The sequence below is a fragment of the Leptidea sinapis genome, chromosome 11 (assembly GCF_905404315.1).
Source record: "Leptidea sinapis chromosome 11, ilLepSina1.1, whole genome shotgun sequence".
Taxonomy (NCBI): Eukaryota; Metazoa; Arthropoda; class Insecta; order Lepidoptera; family Pieridae; genus Leptidea; species Leptidea sinapis.
The window spans coordinates 14,985,243-15,004,619 of NC_066275.1; the positions used below are offsets into that span (position 1 = coordinate 14,985,243).

The window sequence follows — 19,377 nt, forward strand, 5'->3', positions numbered from 1 at the left end:
CCTTGCCGCCGAATTCCACCTTCGCACGACACGCCACAAGTTAGGATATCAGCGCGTACACCTTCCTTAAAGGCCGGCAACGCTCCTGTGATTCCTCTGGTGTTGCAAGAGATTGTGGGCGGCGGTGATCACTTAACAACAGGTGACCCGTACGCTCGTTTGTCCTCCTATTCCAAAAAAAAAAAAATGGTCTACTTGGCCAGCTAACTACGGCTAATTCACACAGTCTCTTAATAATGTTCCATTCAGATAAATTCATTACATTTTGCGTGAAGATATAAATCTGCTAATATTATAAACACGATAATTTTAAGAACGCCTGTCTGTACTGAGCTGACAAAGATGGGAATCAATAGAAATTTATTAGCATCATTAATATTTGAATAGAATATAGTTATTTGTGAAGATCGTAGTATTTATATATCATAGATGAGAGATAAATTTTTATCATGTTTGCCATATTTCGTGTTTCAGTCTTAAGTTTATTTTTTTTTATACAATACTTACTTCATGAAAACTTCTTCAAGACTTGTAACCGAGAGACCATAGCTTGATATCTTTAACGCTGTCTTTTGCTCTTCAAGTTTCTTCAACATTTCGGGAAATTGTTTGACATGTTCGTTTGGTATTATGTACGTAAGCTCAGATCCTAAAATCAATTTCACTATATTTATTACATGGCCAACTTAATTCTATACAATTATATAAAAGAGTTAATAGTCGTTACTAGGAAATATTATATATTATTGTGACTGTCATTAATGTAAAAGATCAGTTTTGGCAAATCGGATATCAAGAGAACCAAGTGAGGACTGACTTGATAGTATGTTAAATACCCCACCCACGGACTAGTAAAAAAAGAAGGACTCCGCGCCGTGATATTAGCAAGTGAAGCTTTATGCTAGTGTGTGTGCGGTTACAGGGTATACCAGATACACAATTTTTTCTCCCTTAAATAATCATATATCCACAAATACTTTTACAGTATTGTTTTTACACTTTTTCACAACGCACGACGGCATTTTTTAAATACTTTATTGCTAAGCAAACTGATCTGTCACAGACGATGGCAAATTTCATAATGGCGGCCGATCGGCTTGTTTTAGTGTAAGTGTATGCGTGGGGTTATGTATTTACACGTTTACCGGCTTGTTTTGGTGCCTCACTGTTATGTATGTGACACGGAGTCCTTCTTATTTCACTCGTCCGTGACCCCACCAAGTTTTATTGTTAATACAGTTGCAGCAATGTGACAATATTCGATTAAGACACTCAGTATTTGAATAACAAGAGCTGGAAGTTAGTGGCGAATCCATACTGCAGATATGACTGAGACAAATTTAAAACACAATTTAAAAAAAATACTTTTTAAGACTTGACTGATCACCGATCAACCTACTCAGTTGAATTTAAATAAGTTATGCTTAACATACAATTACGTATAATCTATATTGCTAAGAATCAATTCTAACGATTGTGAACTATTTTTTGTTTTGTTAATGTAACTCTGTTGGTGTAGACAAATTTAGCAATAGTACAAACCTCAGTGGTTTTAATTGCTTTGAAAACTCCATGATAAATTTGTTTTTATATAAATAAATAAATAAATAATAATATGATAGAGCATCCCGCTATATCAGAGTTCATAGTGGGCTATAACCTACAGTATATATAATAGAGCAAGAGCCCGTGAACCCCAGACCTACGTCTTTTTATAAAAGCTTAAAGTTTGTCAGCGCATGCTTCCAACACATGTAAGAACGATGGTATATTATGGAGTTTAGGTTGCAGTGGCTTTGGCAGATAAACGGTACTAAAGGTGTGTAAATTACCGATCTAAATACATCAAAGACCAAAGTGCGATATTTCGGTATTACCTTCAGAATAAAAGGCATAAAAGGCATTTATTTTCTCAAAATTGATTCCTTTAGAATTCTTTTTGATGTCATTTCTTACATACTACTAGATACTACTACCGCTTCGGAAACAAATGGCGCTCTGAGAGAAAAGAAGCGGCGTAAGAAACTCTCCCAGCACCCTTTTTTTTGCGCTGTTTTCAATAAAGATATACAATATTGTACAGTCATTTCTATCGCTATAAAATAATCACAATTTAGTCCCAGGCTGTCCGATCATTTAGATATTCAGCAGTGGAGTAATAGGATTTACGACAGAGCCATTTTTTTATAAAACATTTAAATTTATTTATAGATAATGCCTGAACAGTGGCTGGGACTTTATTATAGAAGTGTATACATTTACCCTTAAAGCTATTATGTATGTATCTTATGAAGCCTACTAGAACTAGTTACAAGCAATCCCTTATTTCTAGTGTTATAATAATATTATTAAAAATCACGTTATTCATTGTCAGACACTTACCATCGTGGCAACCCCTTGCCAGACACCCTTAATGTTCACGAAAATATAATTTTACTTACGTCAAAGTATAAAAGCTGATTTTTATATATAATACTAAGGTAATAAGTAGATGATGTTTCCCCACTAGCCAGACACTTTTCATAGTTCCAAACCCTTGTCAGACGTGGCTACTTTATTCTTTGATGTATTTAGATCGATATGTTACACATTTTAGTACCGTTTACCTGCCAAAGCCACTGCAACCCAAACTCCATAATATACCATCGTTCTTAACTGTATTGGAAGCATGCGCTGACAAACTTTCAGCTTTTATAAAATCACGTAGATCTGGGGTCTACGGGCTCTTAGACCATAAGGACGACTGTTACCAGTATAATATGTTTGACCAGGCAAGACCGGTCACATGGTGGGGATCTCCGTGGTTGGTTAAAACTTAATAAAAATATTGTAATTGATAGAGCTTTAATCCACAATTATAATGCTACCACTGTTATTACAAGGTAATGCGCCGTTCCAGAGAAAAAATCATTAAAAACCTAACCTCAAATTATGACATTTTTAAGGGTTTATCCATGAGTCCTAATCAAATATCCATATTCATCATATAAATGTTTGTACCTGCCGGGTTTCGAACCTGGGACCTCCACTACTGGGCTATAAAGGTGATCAAAAAAAATTGTTACGTAAATATTAGAATCACCTATATTTGTATTCTCTCTGAGGTCGGGTGCGTAGGTCTTGAAAAATTTGGTGACATCTTCTACTTTACATCCATCTTCCTTAACTATTGTGAGCTTGTATCCGATACCGTAGTGTTTCTTGAGGAAGTACGGTGTCCCGACACATTGCAGTCGACCGCCAGACATGATCGCGATGCGGTCCCCAAGAATATCGGCTTCATCCATGAAATGGGTCGTTAAAATCATTGTTCTACCTGTAAGATAAACAACTGAATTAATAGTGCATTATTCCTACGAGGGTGTTATGGTAGGTGACGTAGAGATGATACCGAGAGCCTAAAGTTTAAAAGAATTCTTTAGCGAAAAATAATAGTACTTAAATGTAATTTTTTGAGAGGTACCTACAAACTAATGTTTATTTAATATTATATTATAATTAAAACTATGTAATGTTTATTAATGATGTATAAATATAAAAATTCCAATATTGACTATCAAATATTTGTATGCCGATATATTGGCGAATTGTGCTGTACACCAATTAATTGTTAACAACTATGTTACCACGATTCATACAAATAAATCATTTCATTTCATTTCACATAGTTTATACATGAATAATTACTGTAACTGTTACATATCATAAAGATAAATGTAGACTTGTTTGTCCTACTTGTACCATAGGAACAGACAATGAAATAAAAAATTATTGAATTAGTCGTTATTTTGCGAAAATTCAAATTATTAAGTTATCTTGAGTGTAGTTCCGCAAATATTTGTATTAAATCAATTCGACACATGATCCGTCTCTACACGAGGCATCCTCAGGAGATGTTGATTCGTTAAATTCTGGCACGAGGCTCATTTGAGTCTCGCCAAAAAAATTTGGATGAATAAAAAAATCCTCTGTGATCTGAAGGTAGATAGCTATGTAGAGTAGATTTTTATGCATAAATAAAATTCAAATTATTTTGCATATGACGCAAAAAGAGATTGTGTGTTATCTAACTGTATGATTATTTTTCAAGAATCCTGAGCCGCACTGCATTGTAATGGGCAAGGTGTATCAATTACCATCAGCTGAACGTCCTGCTCGTCTCGTCCCTTATTTTCATAAAAAAAAAATTTTCGGCTTGTTAAGGCCGATGCCAGATCCAGGGGGTCTTTGTCCCACCAATGTACCAATGTGTTTTACATTTTCTTATTCAAATGTAGTTATATAAAGCTTTACGGTGATTGAACAAACCGACACATACCTACGTTGTACGTGACATTACCGACCAAGTCTATCGCAGGTAAGTCACAACCATAACACTAGGATAATATCCACGGGCGTACATTATGTACAGTATTATTATTATTGTGATAGAACTATTAAAAACGTCATCTCTATTTACTTAACTGCTTGCCCGAGGATATTAGAAACGAGCCTAACAAAATTAAATGTAAAAATATGTTAAAAAAATATCTATTGGAAAGTAATTGTTGCTAAAATGTTTATTTCTTGTTACATAATAACCTATACTGAAACAAATCAAGAATTGGAATTTCCCACCCATTCAAGTACTAAGGAGTCCCTACAAGAATCGGAGTCATCCTGCATTTGTTTAGAAAAAACTTATGAGAAGACAGCAGTATGTTCGAGTGAGGGATGCGTCCCTACGCCAACTACGAGTGCACAGGGAGAAACCTTCAAAATAAGGGAAGATGAAATAAATCCTTCATCGGTTAGTGACACGGACACCAAACCTGAAAATTCAAAAGAGAATTCAGACAAAATGCGAATTATGATACTTGGCGGACAACAATGTGTTAATTTAGCAAGATCCCTTATCCAATCACGTCAGAATACTAAATACGAAAACTATCAAATATTTTCTTTCGTTAAACCTCATGCAACGTGCGATGAACTCGTTGCGACGTTTAATAATACTGAATTTAATCATAATGATAAAATAATTTTATGTTTAGGCGAACAGGATAGTAATCCTTACAAAATTATAATGGAACTTGGTTTTTTCTTAAAGCGTCATAATAAAGCAACAGTTATTGTAACCAGTGTACTGCAAAATTACTACATTAATGAAAGAAAACTGAATAATTTATTGGAACTGACTTGTAAAAATTATAAAAATTGTACATACTTGACTTTAGCAAAATCGTACCCTGGCAAGAAACACTTTATTCATGATTTTTGTTATAGAATAAATAAGCTTATCGACTCAATGTATTATAGGCAAAAATATTTAGTACCCGGTAGTAAAATTATCATGGCTCGTAGTGCGAAAGGCAGTCAACATCAAGCTCAAATATCGCAGTCTGCCAAAACTATGACCAATAGTAAAATAATAAAAGGTACTATACCATATTATTTCAAACTAAAAAGTAAAGAACAAAATAATGACCTCAAAAGCGATTCATTTTTTCGAGTCCAAATTTTATCTTAATATAATGCATCAGAATATAGCAAGCGTTTTAAGTAAAAAAGATCTACTAAACATAGCTCTAACTGAACTTTTTGAAAATGGAAAAGTAGTAGATGTTATATGTCTATCCGAAACATTCGTGAATGCAGAAAACAGATCTAATATTAAGTTGAATGGATATACAATGGTATCTGCTTTTTGTAGACTTAAGCAAAAGCGTGGTGGGGTCTGCATTCTAGTCAGAGACTATATTGAGGCTGTAAAATTTGATGTCATGGATGAGCTATGTGTAGAATATTCTTTCGAATGTTGTGGTTTAAGAATACCAAAGCACAAATTAATTGTAATATGTCTATACAGGACGCCGAATTCGAACGTTGCGGAATTTTTGAATAAGCTTGATTTACTTTTACACAAATTAAGATATTGGGAGACCAGTAATATTGTGATTGTTGGTGATTTTAATATCGACACTCTAAAAAATACTAAAACGAATCTGGAGTTTACAAATTTATTGCGAAATTATAATTTTTTTAAACATATTAATGAACCGACTCGGCAAAAATCCTGTATTGACCTCTTTGTTAGTAATATAGAAAATGCCACAGGGGAAATTCGTCAGTTAGGCCTATCGGATCATGACACAGCACAATTCTTAGTAGTACCGACAAAAATAAATAATTCAACACCGTCGTATAAGTTAATTTTCAAAAGAGATTTATGTAATCAAAACATAAACAAATTTAAGGACTGTATAAAAAGTCTTAACTGGATAGACGTGTATGATGCCCAGAAATTGGACGAATCTTTTGATGAATTTTACAATACATTAATCATATTTTATAAATTATGTTTTCCTCTTCTTAAGTATAAAATTAATGTTTCAAATTTAAAAATAAAATGGTTGTCCAGAGGTATAAAAAAATCATGTGCAACAAAAAGAAAATTAAGGTATCAATATTATAAGAATAAAATACCTGCCAACAAAAACAAATTTAATAATTATTCAAAGATTCTCAACAAGTGTATAGACCTAGCTCAGAGAAGTAGTAACAACAAATATATACTTTACTCGAAAAATAAATGCAAAGCGTCGTGGAATGTGATTAAAAATAAAACTAACTCTAATGTAGGAAGTATCGATGAAATTAAATATGAAAATAAAATTATAAATAATCCAACTCAGATTGCTACTATTTTTAATAATTATTTTATAAATACAGTCACACAAAGTCAAAGTCAAAATGTAAAAAATAAAAAACCTACATATAAATTAAAACATAACAATTCAAATATTTTCTTAATGCCAACTGATGAAATGGAGATAATAACCGTTATTAAGTCACTTAATAATTCAAATTCCACGGGCTGCGATGAAATAGCAACAATGGTAATAAAGGAATGTGCAAAGGAACTAGCACCATTCCTAGCCTACTTAATAAATCTATCTTTTGAAGAAGGTACTTTCCCATCAAATTTAAAAAAGGCAAAAGTAACACCTTTACTCAAAGCGGGTGATAAAAAGGATATTAACAACTATCGACCAATCACACTCATTCCTGTTATCTCAAAAATTTTTGAAAGGATACTGCACAAGCGATTAACATCTTTTTTAACTAAACATAATATCATTTTGGAGGAACAAAATGGTTTCCAAAAAGGAAAATCAACAACTTTAGCGTGTTTTTCGCTAATAAAAGAAATATCGGAATGCATGGATACAAAAATTCCAGTAACATCAGTATTTTTTGATATGAGCAAAGCTTTTGACAATGTTTGTCATGAAAAACTATTAGATAAATGCGCTCAATATGGTATTCGAGGTCTAGCAAATGACTGGCTTAAAAGTTATCTTTCAAACCGTACTCAATACGTTGAAATTGCTAAATTAAATAATAAACAAGAAGTAATACCTTATCGATCAGAACTTAGACTTAAAACAAAAGGTGTACCACAAGGAAGTATATTGGGTCCACTTCTATTCATAATCTACATAAACGACTTACCTAGCATTACTACTAATAACTGTACTCTTTTTGCTGATGACATCTCTATTGTAATTAAATGTAACAATGAATTGACATATGATATAGAAATTAATAAAACAATAAAGGACACAATTGAATGGCTTACTGAAAATAACCTGACTGTAAATATAAAAAAAACAATGTATATGCAGTATTATAATAAGAATGGGAAAGGAAAAGATATTAATGTTAATTATCATAATGAGAATATTAAAGAAGCACAACTTGTCAATTTTCTTGGTATTTCTTTAGACAGCAACTTGTCCTTCAAGTCACATGTTGACAAAATTAGCAAAAAAATTAACCAACATGTATTTGTCCTCAAACGCGTATCAAAAACAATAGGTGAAAAAACAGCGCTAATGGCATATCATGCATTCGTGGTTTCAGCTTTAAGATATGGATTGGTCATATGGGGCAACTCGGTGAGCATAGGGCATTTATTTATTGGACAGAAGAAGTGTATCAGGGCGGTTTGTGGAGCCGGCCCCCTAGATTCTTGTCGACCGCTATTTAAAAAATTGAAAATTCTATCGCTGCCATGCCTATACATTTATGAAATAAGCCTATTTGTTCAAAAACATATGTGTGATTTCTATACAAAAAAAAGCCAGAAGGTTTTAAATACAAGGTATCCAAATAAACTCATAATGCCCTTCTGTAGAACTGCATCTTTTAGTAGAAATTGTTTCAGCATGTCTGTGAATATATATAATAAATTGCCCAATGAATTGAAAGATTTACCGTTCAAAGTTTTTAAAAGAAGACTGCATCAGTGGTTAACAAATAAGTGCTTCTATAGTTTAAATGAATTTTTCAATACAAAATGAATTAGTCTATTTGATAATAATATATGTAAATTAATATACTTTTATGACATTGAATTTGTTAATATTATACATAGGTACTAAATGAATTATTAAGTTATTTACGTCTCATATTATAATATTATATAAGTATTAAAATTTCATTTTATAAATATTATTGATATCATTGTGAAATCCGACATGTTTCAATATAACAGTACGATTAGTGTTTAGACAATTTTGTAACATATTTTGCATGTCAATTGACGAAACATATTGGATTATCCATTATATTGTTAACACCTTAAGTACAATGTTTCCTGCAAATAAATTTCATTTCATTTCATTTCATTTCATTTCATTTCATTTCATTTCATTTCATTTCATATAGCTATTAAATAATATAGTGAGCTTTGGAGGACAATGTATATTTATCAAAATGTATATTATATTCTTAGTAAATAAAATAAATAAGGCCTTCATAGACCTATAATATAGTAGCGTATAGACGAAAACATCTCTAACGAAGATACAACATGATAGAAAATCTTTATTGTAACCGACGTTCGCAAGTTATCTGACTAGTCACAAACAGTCACTCTTGACACTAGCTGCTTAGTATTTTGAATACCAAACTACTAGCTAACGCACACATTAACAAATCGAAATTGATCAAGAATTATCGAGATGTCAGATAGATAGTATACTTTGGGTCTATAACAGGCTCAAACCAATTATATGAGCTGACAACGAAACTCTCTCTTAAATGATGCTTGTAGTCTAAAAGATGCACAAAGAATTACAAAAAATACAAAATCTTTTATATCTCACTTTTCATGTACAAATTAACATTTTATACTGAACCCCACCCTAGGCGTTGCCTGTCTCGTGGGGGACATAGTAAAATTAACACAAAATAAAGATACACAAGCGGCTAGTGACAACAAGCTGATGACTAAAATTTAACTAATCATATAAAGAAATAAACTAAAAGTAATAACTATACAAGTATTTACTGTGTGTGTGTGTGTGTGTGTGTGTGTGTGTGTGTGTGTGTGTGTGTGTGTGTGTGTGTGTGGGTGAAAGTGTGTGTATTGTGTATATGTGTATGTGTTGAGTTTTTAGGATTGTACCTTAAGAAGATTTTCAGTTTCCATATAGGATAGTTGTATTAAATATTTTGATAGAAGCTTGCCTTGAAGATGGAGTGCTCTTTAAATTTACATAGCTGGACCAGTTTATTATAAATCCGGGGGTACAAAAAGGTTGGAAAGCGACGTGTAGTAACAGGCAATTTGTAAACTCGGTTTTTAAGCAATGTATTGTACTCTTTTGAGTTCAGAGCTGTTTTGTGGACATACATCGCCACTCTTATCAGGTAAAGCTTTCGAACGCTGAGTACCTGACTGTCGCTGTACAAATCATTCGTTGGGTATCTAATTACCTTTCTTCTCCTTCTGTAAGAGGTCCCAGAGCGACCTCCTCGCAGCAGGATCCAAGCCGGACGTGGGCTCGTCTAACAGAACAACCTTGGAGGAGCCACACATGGCCGCGCCCACTGACAACCGTCGCTGTTGCCCGCCCGAAAGATGTCTTGATTCCACATTCCTCTAACAAAAGATTTTATGACGTTAAGGGACTAGACGAGCTGATGGTAATTGATACGCCATGCGCATTACAATGCAGTGCCGCTCACCTTGAGACATAAGATGTTAAGTCTCATTGTCCCAGTAATTTCCCCTTCAGACCGAAACACAATAATGCTTACACATAACTGTTTCATGGCAGAAAAAGGCGCCGTTTAGGACCAATAATCTAGCCGGCATCCTGTGCAAAGGAGCCTCCCAAAGATTACAGAGATTAAAATGAACATAAATAAAATACATACAAAATACAAATACAACACTAAAAGGGATGGATTCAATTAAAAATAACTCTTTCTGGATAGAATGTGTAAGTAGGAGGCAGTGTATGATGAAACGAATCAAATAATAAAAACTTCAAATTATAAGATGTTGAAAAATAAGACACGGAAAAACTATATGTACCAACATTTAATTTGGACTTTAATAACTCTACCATTTTCAGTAGTATTTCATTACTGGCTAACATGGATTGTATATTATTTACAATAAATTAGACATCTGCACGAGAATTGCAATAATGTAAGAGTATGTAAGGCAAGAGCCCTTTGCCAAAGTAAGAAGCAATAAGAGCAAGGCGTAACATTTCGTCCTATTTAATAAAAAGGACGAAATTTATATTATAAAACTTAAATTTTATAAAAAGCGCGTACACCTTCCTTAAAGGCCGGCAACGCTCCTGTGATTCCTCTGGTGTGGCAAGAGATTGTGGGCGGCGGTGATCACTTAACACCAGGTTCGTTACGGTCGTTTGTCCTCCTATTCCATAAAAAAAAATACTGTCAAAATTAAAGCTGGACGAGTTCAAGGCGAGTGACTAGTTCTCAATATTTGTACCAATATAACATTGTAAGACCTTGTCTGCAAATAAAGAAAGGTGAAACTTCGATGAACCCGTACAACTCACACTCATTCTCTTTTGTTACAAGAAGACACATGGGAAAAATTTACCTTTTCCTGCAGTTCTAAGAGTTTAACAAAGTGGTTGACTTCGTCGTCGAGCCTGGAGTTGGGGACGCCTTTGAGCCGCGAGTAGAATACGATGTGCTCGGCCACGGTCAGGTCCGGGAACAGCACGTTGTGTTGCGGACACAGCCCCAGCGACTCGCGCGCCTGGGTCGTCTCCGACACGATGTCGTACCCGTTGATGGTGGCCGAGCCCGACGTGGGCGGCACCATGCCTGCGGGTCACAATTGTAATCTTATAAACGTCACTCCTACACATCTGGGAGCTTGTTTTTTTTATTGACACAATTTTTACACAAATTATCTTGCCCCAAGTTCAGCATATATAGCCTGTGTTATGGGTTACAAGACAATGATATATTTGATACAATATACTTACTTAAACATACATAAATTCATATAAACATACATAAATACATTTAAACATCCATGACTCGGAAACAAACATCCATATTCATCATATAAATGCTTGCACCTACCGGGATTCGAACCCGGGACCTCTAGCTTAGTAGGTAGGATCGCTAACCACTCGGCTGTACAGGTCGACAATAAAGCACAGGAAACCTCAATTTGTGAATAAAATAGACCTTAGATCATTTATGCGTTTGGATAGACTATGACAGCTGTGAAAACTTCGAAATAAATTGAGTTAAGAACTAACCTCGATTTTGAGCAATACACGCACACTAACAAAGTCAAATGAAATAAAATCAAAATCACTTTATTCATGTAGGTTATTCATGGAAATGACACTTATGAATATCAAAAAAAATATTTTATCTTATTGAATCTACCGCTACTTCGTAAAGGGTTGAGGTAATGAGAAGAAGTAGCAAGAAACTCATTACCACTCTTTTAAATCAAGATTTACATAAATTTTCATCGTTTTACAAATAATTTCAACTACAATTTAATATGTAAAGTCAGTGTCATACAAATCGCGAGTGTAAGGCGTAGCTTGTCACGCACACTAAAGTATTAAACCTGGCCTGTCTTTATCGGTTGTGTAACAGCAAGAGACTATCTAGAGGTATAAATTATCTAAGCAATAGACTAAGATGCATGTACCGTCCAGACTTGTCAAAAATTATAACATCAAAGTCTCCGTTAAAAAAAATAGATTGACTTGGCCATCGTACTAAATAATCTAATTTAATATAATACATATAGGTACATATTTTAATTTAAAAAAATGATACATTGTGTTTTCATTCAAGGGCCAAGTTAATCTATTAATTTAAAACATAAAATATTTTTAATATTGATACGGTCACTATAAGATGTTGCTAGGTTAGCTAATTACGTAATAACCCCTATTTTGGGACTGAATAAATTGAAAGACTTTGTATAACATGAAAAGAAGTAAAAGAACTGAGTTGCGAAACTTGTTTTTTTTTGTACTAGTTATGTTTTTTGATGGCATTCTATATATTACAGGGGCAAACTAAATACTGCGTCATTGAAGAAAAATTAAGGTCCCTGCGTCCTGCCGTATAGGTTTGAAAATTTTGTAGCCAACAGCTGATTGCATAGTGTATTTAAAATTATATTTTTTTTGTATTTCATCTTTAATCTTTGAACGTTACATTTAGCTTTGAATGTTTCAATACTAATAATAATAGAAGCACAAACGAGCCAGCCTACCACAAGACATAAATGCTGCTCTCCGCGGCCCGTGCTTTTTCGAAACAAAAACAGTAATGACAATGTTGTAAGCCCCGCCGCACATGCGCACACTCGCATTGGTCTTCTCGAGCCGCGTGCGAGTGTTCGTATTTATAACCTATGGAACAGTACTGAACTCCGCATTTGCTCGCACGTATCAGTGCGGGTACGTACATATGAGCGTGTACACACATGTCAGCTTGAAACCTCCTCTGTGCTGATAGCCCTACACGCTGTAAAAGCCTTTAGGGCTATCAGCACAGAAGAGGTCGGTAGAGGGTGTTTACATCCGAGCCCGACAAATTTTTTTTCGTATCAACAATAATCTTTATAAAAACTCGTTATAAGTTTGACATTATAAGTTCACGATATATGATTGCTTTTTGCTTAAACGCTTCAAACATATCTGTTGTTATCATTATCGAATTCTGAACTTAAATCTATCGCGTCCATCTTGCTTCATTCCCGTCGACGAATGCCACTGAGGCATCGAGTGACGTACGATTCGTGTAAACAAATACGGATACCGGACACGACGAGTCTACCAATGTCAGTGCGACATTGGCGCAGAATCGTATATATATAAGCGCGTACACCTTACTTTAAGGCCGGCAACGCTCCTGTGATTCCTCTGGTGTTGCAAGAGCATGTGGGCGGCGGTGATCTCTTAACACCAGGTGACCCATACGCTCCTTTGTCCTCCTTTTCCATTAAAAAGGTATCGTGAACAAGTGGTAGTGTGGGCATGTGCGGCGGGGCTAAGAAGGTGACTTGACACAATATACACCTGGACGCACATCGTTTAATAGATCTTAAAATAAGTTACCCACGCTAATCCGGTGCGATAACACACTGACTGAGCGTTACATTGTAGCAATCAACGTGATCTAGTCACCTTCAAACAATGATTATATCACATTATCTTGGATTGCTTGTGAACACGACATTCTGATATTATACTGTTGCATTGTATTAATTGACTGCGGTGATAGATGTTTGCAAGATTTTATTGGGAAAATTTATTAAGATTAGTTCATAATTTTAGTGTAAATAATTCATTTAAGGGGAGAAACTTAAAATGTCACTCCTATTGGACCCCCTCACACTCACACTCACAGTATATTTTGTTTATATTTGCACAAACTTGGAACGTTATCAGTGTTAGGCTCCTTTGCACAGGATGCAGGTTAGATTATGGGCACCACAACGGCACCTATTTCTGCCGTGAAGCAGTAATGTTTAAGCATTACTGTGTTTCGGTCTGAAGGACGCCGTATATAGTGAAAATACTGGGCAAATGAAAATACTGCAATTGTAGTGGCGCTCAGAATTTTTGGTTTTATTTTATGAATCCTGAGCGGCATTGCATTGTTATGGGCAGGGAGTATCAATTACCATAAGCTGCTCGTCTCGTCCCTTATTGTCACAAAAAAAACCATTGGTTGTAACAGCATAAAACTTGTCAAATTGTGCCCCAGGTGTTCACAAATCCAGTAAACCATGTAATTAATTAGTAATGAGCATAATTAAGTTTTAGTCTCCAACACAAACGGCTATAGAAATAAGGTTTCTAATACCTACATAATATATCTATATCTATACTACAATATAAACCAAAGCACCCGCCGCGTCTGTCTGTTCGCGATAATACGGTTTTCACTAAAAAGATTGAGGGATTCACGAGGAAGGCAAAGTATAATATTTTAAAATTTTGTGTATAATATTTGAAATAGGAAGGTGATTGTTATAAAGTCGGAAAAATCAAGCCGTCTGGGAGCTCACATCGAAAAGGCTGCCTAATATTTTTGAGAAATACGAATAACACCAGAATGTTTTTGGTATGTGACCATAAAAGTATATTTTTTGAGCGAGAGAGGTGACAAAGAACTTTGAAAAGACATGACATAACTATGACAAGATATCGAAATTAATTACTGATTATTGAATATTTTCTGAAAATTAGAGACGGAACAAGCCACCCACCGAATGCAAAGCAGTAACACTTGCTCATATAATCCCCGCGAGTTGAGATGGGGACTGGCCGCCATCTGTGTGACGTAATAGAGACGTCAGGTTCAGACACTTGAAAAATCAATTTTAAATAGTACCCTTTTCATATGTAAACATTAATAATACCTCGATTCCTCTTCTTCTCCGCCCATCCCTGTACCAACGAGCGGGCTATCAATACTCATCATATAAACCAGTTCAAATCACATGTGTGGTGGAAGTAGTGGCCCGAATAACTTTAATGTTACTAGGTTACTGGCAAAGACATATGACGAATTCAAAATACTAAGAAGGGGTGTGGCCAATAGATTGCTGATTTACGTAATAATTTTAGAACTTAACCGAAATCTTTACCGTAAAATAATTATATTTTTGTGTACAGAAAAATTTGTATACAGTTATGTACTTTTATCCGTGTTCTAATGAGAAAAAGCTACAATAACATTAAAATACAAAGGTAAATTCCGTCACTATATACAATGTGTCGAATGCCGGAGCCCCATAGGGTGATCCGGAAAGCAGAAGACCCCGGTTCGAATCCGGATGTCGTATTAGATTTTTTTTGTTCAAGTTTTGTACTTTCTTAAAAATCCGAGCAAGGCTCGGTCGTTCGGATCTTATTTAATTACTGTAGTAATACTTACCAGTCAGCATAGATATGGTGGTAGTCTTTCCAGCACCGTTGTGACCCAACAGTACTGTTATTTCGTTTTCATACATCCTCAGATTTAAATTATCAACAACTTTCTTGCGTCCTTGGTAGATTTTCGTGAGATTCTGAAAATTATAAAAATATTTTAATAACAAAATGCAACGCTTATCAGTTATTATGATATCTTATACATAAAATTCTCGTGTCACAACAAGTTACCTCACTCCTCCGAAACGGCTGTACTGATTTTTATCAAATTTTATATGCATATTCAGTAGGTCTGAGAATCGGCTACTATCTATTTTTCATATCCCTAAGTGATAAGGGTTGTTCACCCTTAACATTTTATTTTTATTTTTGGACAAATTTTTTTATTTTTATTTTATTATGATTGAGCATTGAAAAATACATACAACTTCAAATTTTCGCCATTCTACGATCTACAACTATTTTGTATCGCGATTTTTATATTATTCTGTTCCATCCACAAACCGCTATAGGGTTTCAAGATGGGAATCGAATACAATAATTGAAGTACGATATATTTGGTTAAGGTCTAAGTTAAATCTTTTTTTTATACCCCATTTTTTTTTTTTTATTACCTTACATGGCAATACAACGTTTGTTGGGTCAGCTAGTTTCACTATATAATAGAGAATTCATACTAATTATTGTTTATGATATTGCTATAAAACAGAGGTAAATATGTGAACGTTAATAAATGAAATCAAGTTGTTAGAATCGATAAATATGTATCTTAAAAAAGACCGTCACCATCCAAAAGTTAAAACGGATGATTGGTTGAAAGTGAAATTACGTTGGAATTCTTTGAGGCTTGGGTTTGACTTTATATAATGGAAAAGGAGGACAAACGATCGTACGGGTCACCTGGTGTTAAGTGATCACCGCCGCCCACATTCCCCAACACCAGAGGAATTACAGGAGCGTTGCCAGCCTTGAAGGAAGGTGTACGCGCTTTTTTTGAAGGTACCCATGTCGTATCGTCCCGGAAACACCGCGAAAGGAAATTCATTCCACAGCTTTGTAGTAAGAGGAAGAAAGCTTCTTGAAAACCGCACTGTGGAGGACCGCCACACATCCAGATGGTGGGGATGATATCCTTACTTGTTGCGTGTCGGGCGAAGGTGGAATTCGGCGGCAGGAATCAGGTGAAACAGCTCTTCGGAACACTCTCCGTGATAAATGCGGTAGAGGACACACAATGAAGCGATGTCTCTACGCAACGCCAAGTGATCCAGCCGTTCATAGAGCACCGGGTCCCCGACAATTCGAGCTGCTCTGCGTTGCACGCGGTCAAATGGATCGAGCTGATACTGGGGTGCGCCAGACCAGAGATGACAGCAATACTCCGTATGTGGCCGGTCCTGCGCTTTGTACAGCGCTAGAATGTGGGCAGGCTCTAAATATTGTCGTGCTCTATTTATGACGCCCAGTTTCTTCGAAGCCAATTTGGCTTTGCTCTATTAGTTCAGTAACACTAGAAATTTTACCCCCAGTGGTTAGTGATCCTGACTACTTAGCTGGGAGCCCCGGGTTCGCATCCCGGTAAGTGCAAAGAGTTTTTTCAATGGGTTTCTTGCTACTTCTTCTAATTAGCTCAACCCTTTACGAAGTAGCAGTAGATTCAATAAGAATTTTTTTTTAGATTCATAAGTGTCATTTCCGTGACCTACATGAAAAAAGTGATTTTGATTTTTTGATTTTAATAGTAAAACCCACACAAATCACTAGTAAGTAATACAAAAGGCCATTTTTCATTTTCATTACGGGTCTAGTTACACTGGTTCGCAACAAAAGAATCGAATCACCAGGGCAACAAACGTCGACAACAAAATCGACTACAGTTGTCCTAATGTCTATTTGGTGTAATTATTTTCAAACACAATGGGTAGCATTTCGTCTATATCCGCTGTCGGTTCATATCTTAAAGCTGTTATGACTACTCCACATGGATTGCTGACTCGTTCTATAGCGTCAGAAGGAAAAACCAAGCCAATTTATATAAGTTGCGTGAACCATAAACTTACAATACACAAGCGTATAAACTAACCAGGCGTAGGAGAGAACATCTCTAGCGGAGATGTAGATAGAAAAGGAAAGCGAATCTATTGAACTGTATTCATTGTTCATACTGCCTAAATAACATTCTTAACTTTAATATAATAATTAAATAAAAGTGTTCATATGCCAATAAATTAAGATTAGTGAATACTCTTAAATTTGCCTCTATAATTTCTTCGATTCACTTTGAGATAACCATAAATGAAGCAAGAATCACTCTTGTAAATATAGACCAAGGTCGATAATTTTTTAAAACAAAAAAATAATAGTAGGATGAAACCCATAGGAAAAGGAAGAGAATATCACAAAAATAAAAGTAAAAATAAATTATGAGCGATCTGAGGTAGGGAAGTGGAAAAGGGAGGTGTTTAAGGGTTAAAACTGTTTATCTAGATTTCCGACGAAACTCCAACTCCTATGGAAAAAAGTTAAATAACAAAGTTGTAGGTAATAAAAAGATCTACAACTTTTGCATTCACACTTTTTTCTCATAACCTCAAAAGGAGAGTGGGACTTTTGGGCCTGATGTTAACAAGTTGAAATATACTTTAAAAAAAAAGGGTATATTTTTCTGATGTAAAATACAAAAAAATAGCTCATTGCAAACTACAAATCAAAAAAACATTAAAATAAAGAAAATCGATTAAAATAATAATCGAAAGAATATTTAATCGATTAAAATAACATTAAGATCTAGGTTTTTTATTTAAATAATATTAGTTAGGTGCATAGTTTATGTTCAAATGAACATATTATGAATCAAATATATTATTTTGTTAGGAGAAAACAGAACTGAGCAATTATTTTATTTAGTCAATAAATCGATTGACATAAAAAATCGATACTAGTGAAATCCTTGTTCCTCAACGCTAACTACACTTTGACAGTGACAGTCTGACAGATCATTTCATTTCTTTGTCAATGACACTTCGTTTCTCGTATTCGTTGAGTTACCGGCTTCTTAACTACCTACCTAATTGAATTCCAAGGAAAGTTGTCTCTAGCAGTCTGTTTAACAGTTCATATATTATGAGCTAATGAGTATACATTATTCTTATCTGAGCAAATAAAACGATCTTTTAGTTTAGGTATAATATAATTGTCTAATATTATAATGTAAAAAAGTATCGTTACAGTAGTTTATAGGTATAGGTAGGTATTTTTTATCTAAAGGAAAACAAGGTTGGTACCTAGCTTATATAAGTAGGTATGTGATAAATTACAAGCAGCTAGGCATTAATTAAACCTACTATAGATCAGCCGTCAACATATAACCATAACCTCATATAGGTAGTCATAACCTCATTTTTATATCTTTGATTACTTAGCTCCTAGATTGACAAATCTTATTTAAATTTTCAATTATGGACTATTAAAATGTAAGCTTTTAAATGGTGCTACTTTCAACTTGTTATCACCTGGGCCCAGAAATGTATGGAAGCGTTTCAATCTCCTTTATGTGAAAATTTCAAATAACCAAGTTATTGGTTTTGTATTTTTATCTTTTACAAAAAAAAATATTAATATCCAAAATAGATATTTTTTTTATTATAAAAATTTATATTTTCACCTTATACTCTATATACTCAAATATCGATAAAGAACTCTTATTTTGCCAATTAAAAATTCTCGGGTAAAAATAATAAAATATCAGCTTTTTCAAAAAAGTTGACTTTTTGTTCGTTGAAATCTCTACTTTTTGATAGTGTGGAAAACATACACATTACTGTGGTAAAATGTTCGGCAAATGTAAGCCCATCAAAAGGCATTTCATAGAGAATTCATACCTGTTATTTCGTAGCAGCAAAAATATGGATTACAATCAATCAAATCTATTTATAAATGTAAATAAGATAATGATTCAGTGTTTCATTATTCTTAATGGTATTCACTAATAAATAGCAAATGATTTTACAACTAAACGCACCTATCAAGTACCTAAGGTGTCCCTAAGGACCTGAAAAAAACCTCCAAAGATTCTTGGTACTTTATCCAGTATCATTCCTGTTCAAACTGTAGGTTTAGCAGCACCGCGTAA

General features: G+C 34.4%; 1 protein-coding gene across 1 annotated transcript in view; it reads right to left on the minus strand.

Moving 5' to 3' along the window:
• Positions 1 to 503: 503 nt before the first annotated feature.
• Positions 504 to 19,377, minus strand: part of LOC126966816 (phospholipid-transporting ATPase ABCA3-like) — a 69,138-nt gene continuing 50,264 nt past the window's right edge. The window contains exons 10-14 of the mRNA XM_050811071.1: positions 15,250 to 15,382; positions 10,916 to 11,145; positions 9,766 to 9,931; positions 3,083 to 3,316; positions 504 to 649 (exon numbers count right to left, since the gene is read on the minus strand). Of these exons, the coding sequence (XP_050667028.1) occupies positions 504 to 649; positions 3,083 to 3,316; positions 9,766 to 9,931; positions 10,916 to 11,145; positions 15,250 to 15,382 (909 nt within the window). The remainder of the gene's footprint in view (positions 650 to 3,082; positions 3,317 to 9,765; positions 9,932 to 10,915; positions 11,146 to 15,249; positions 15,383 to 19,377) is intronic.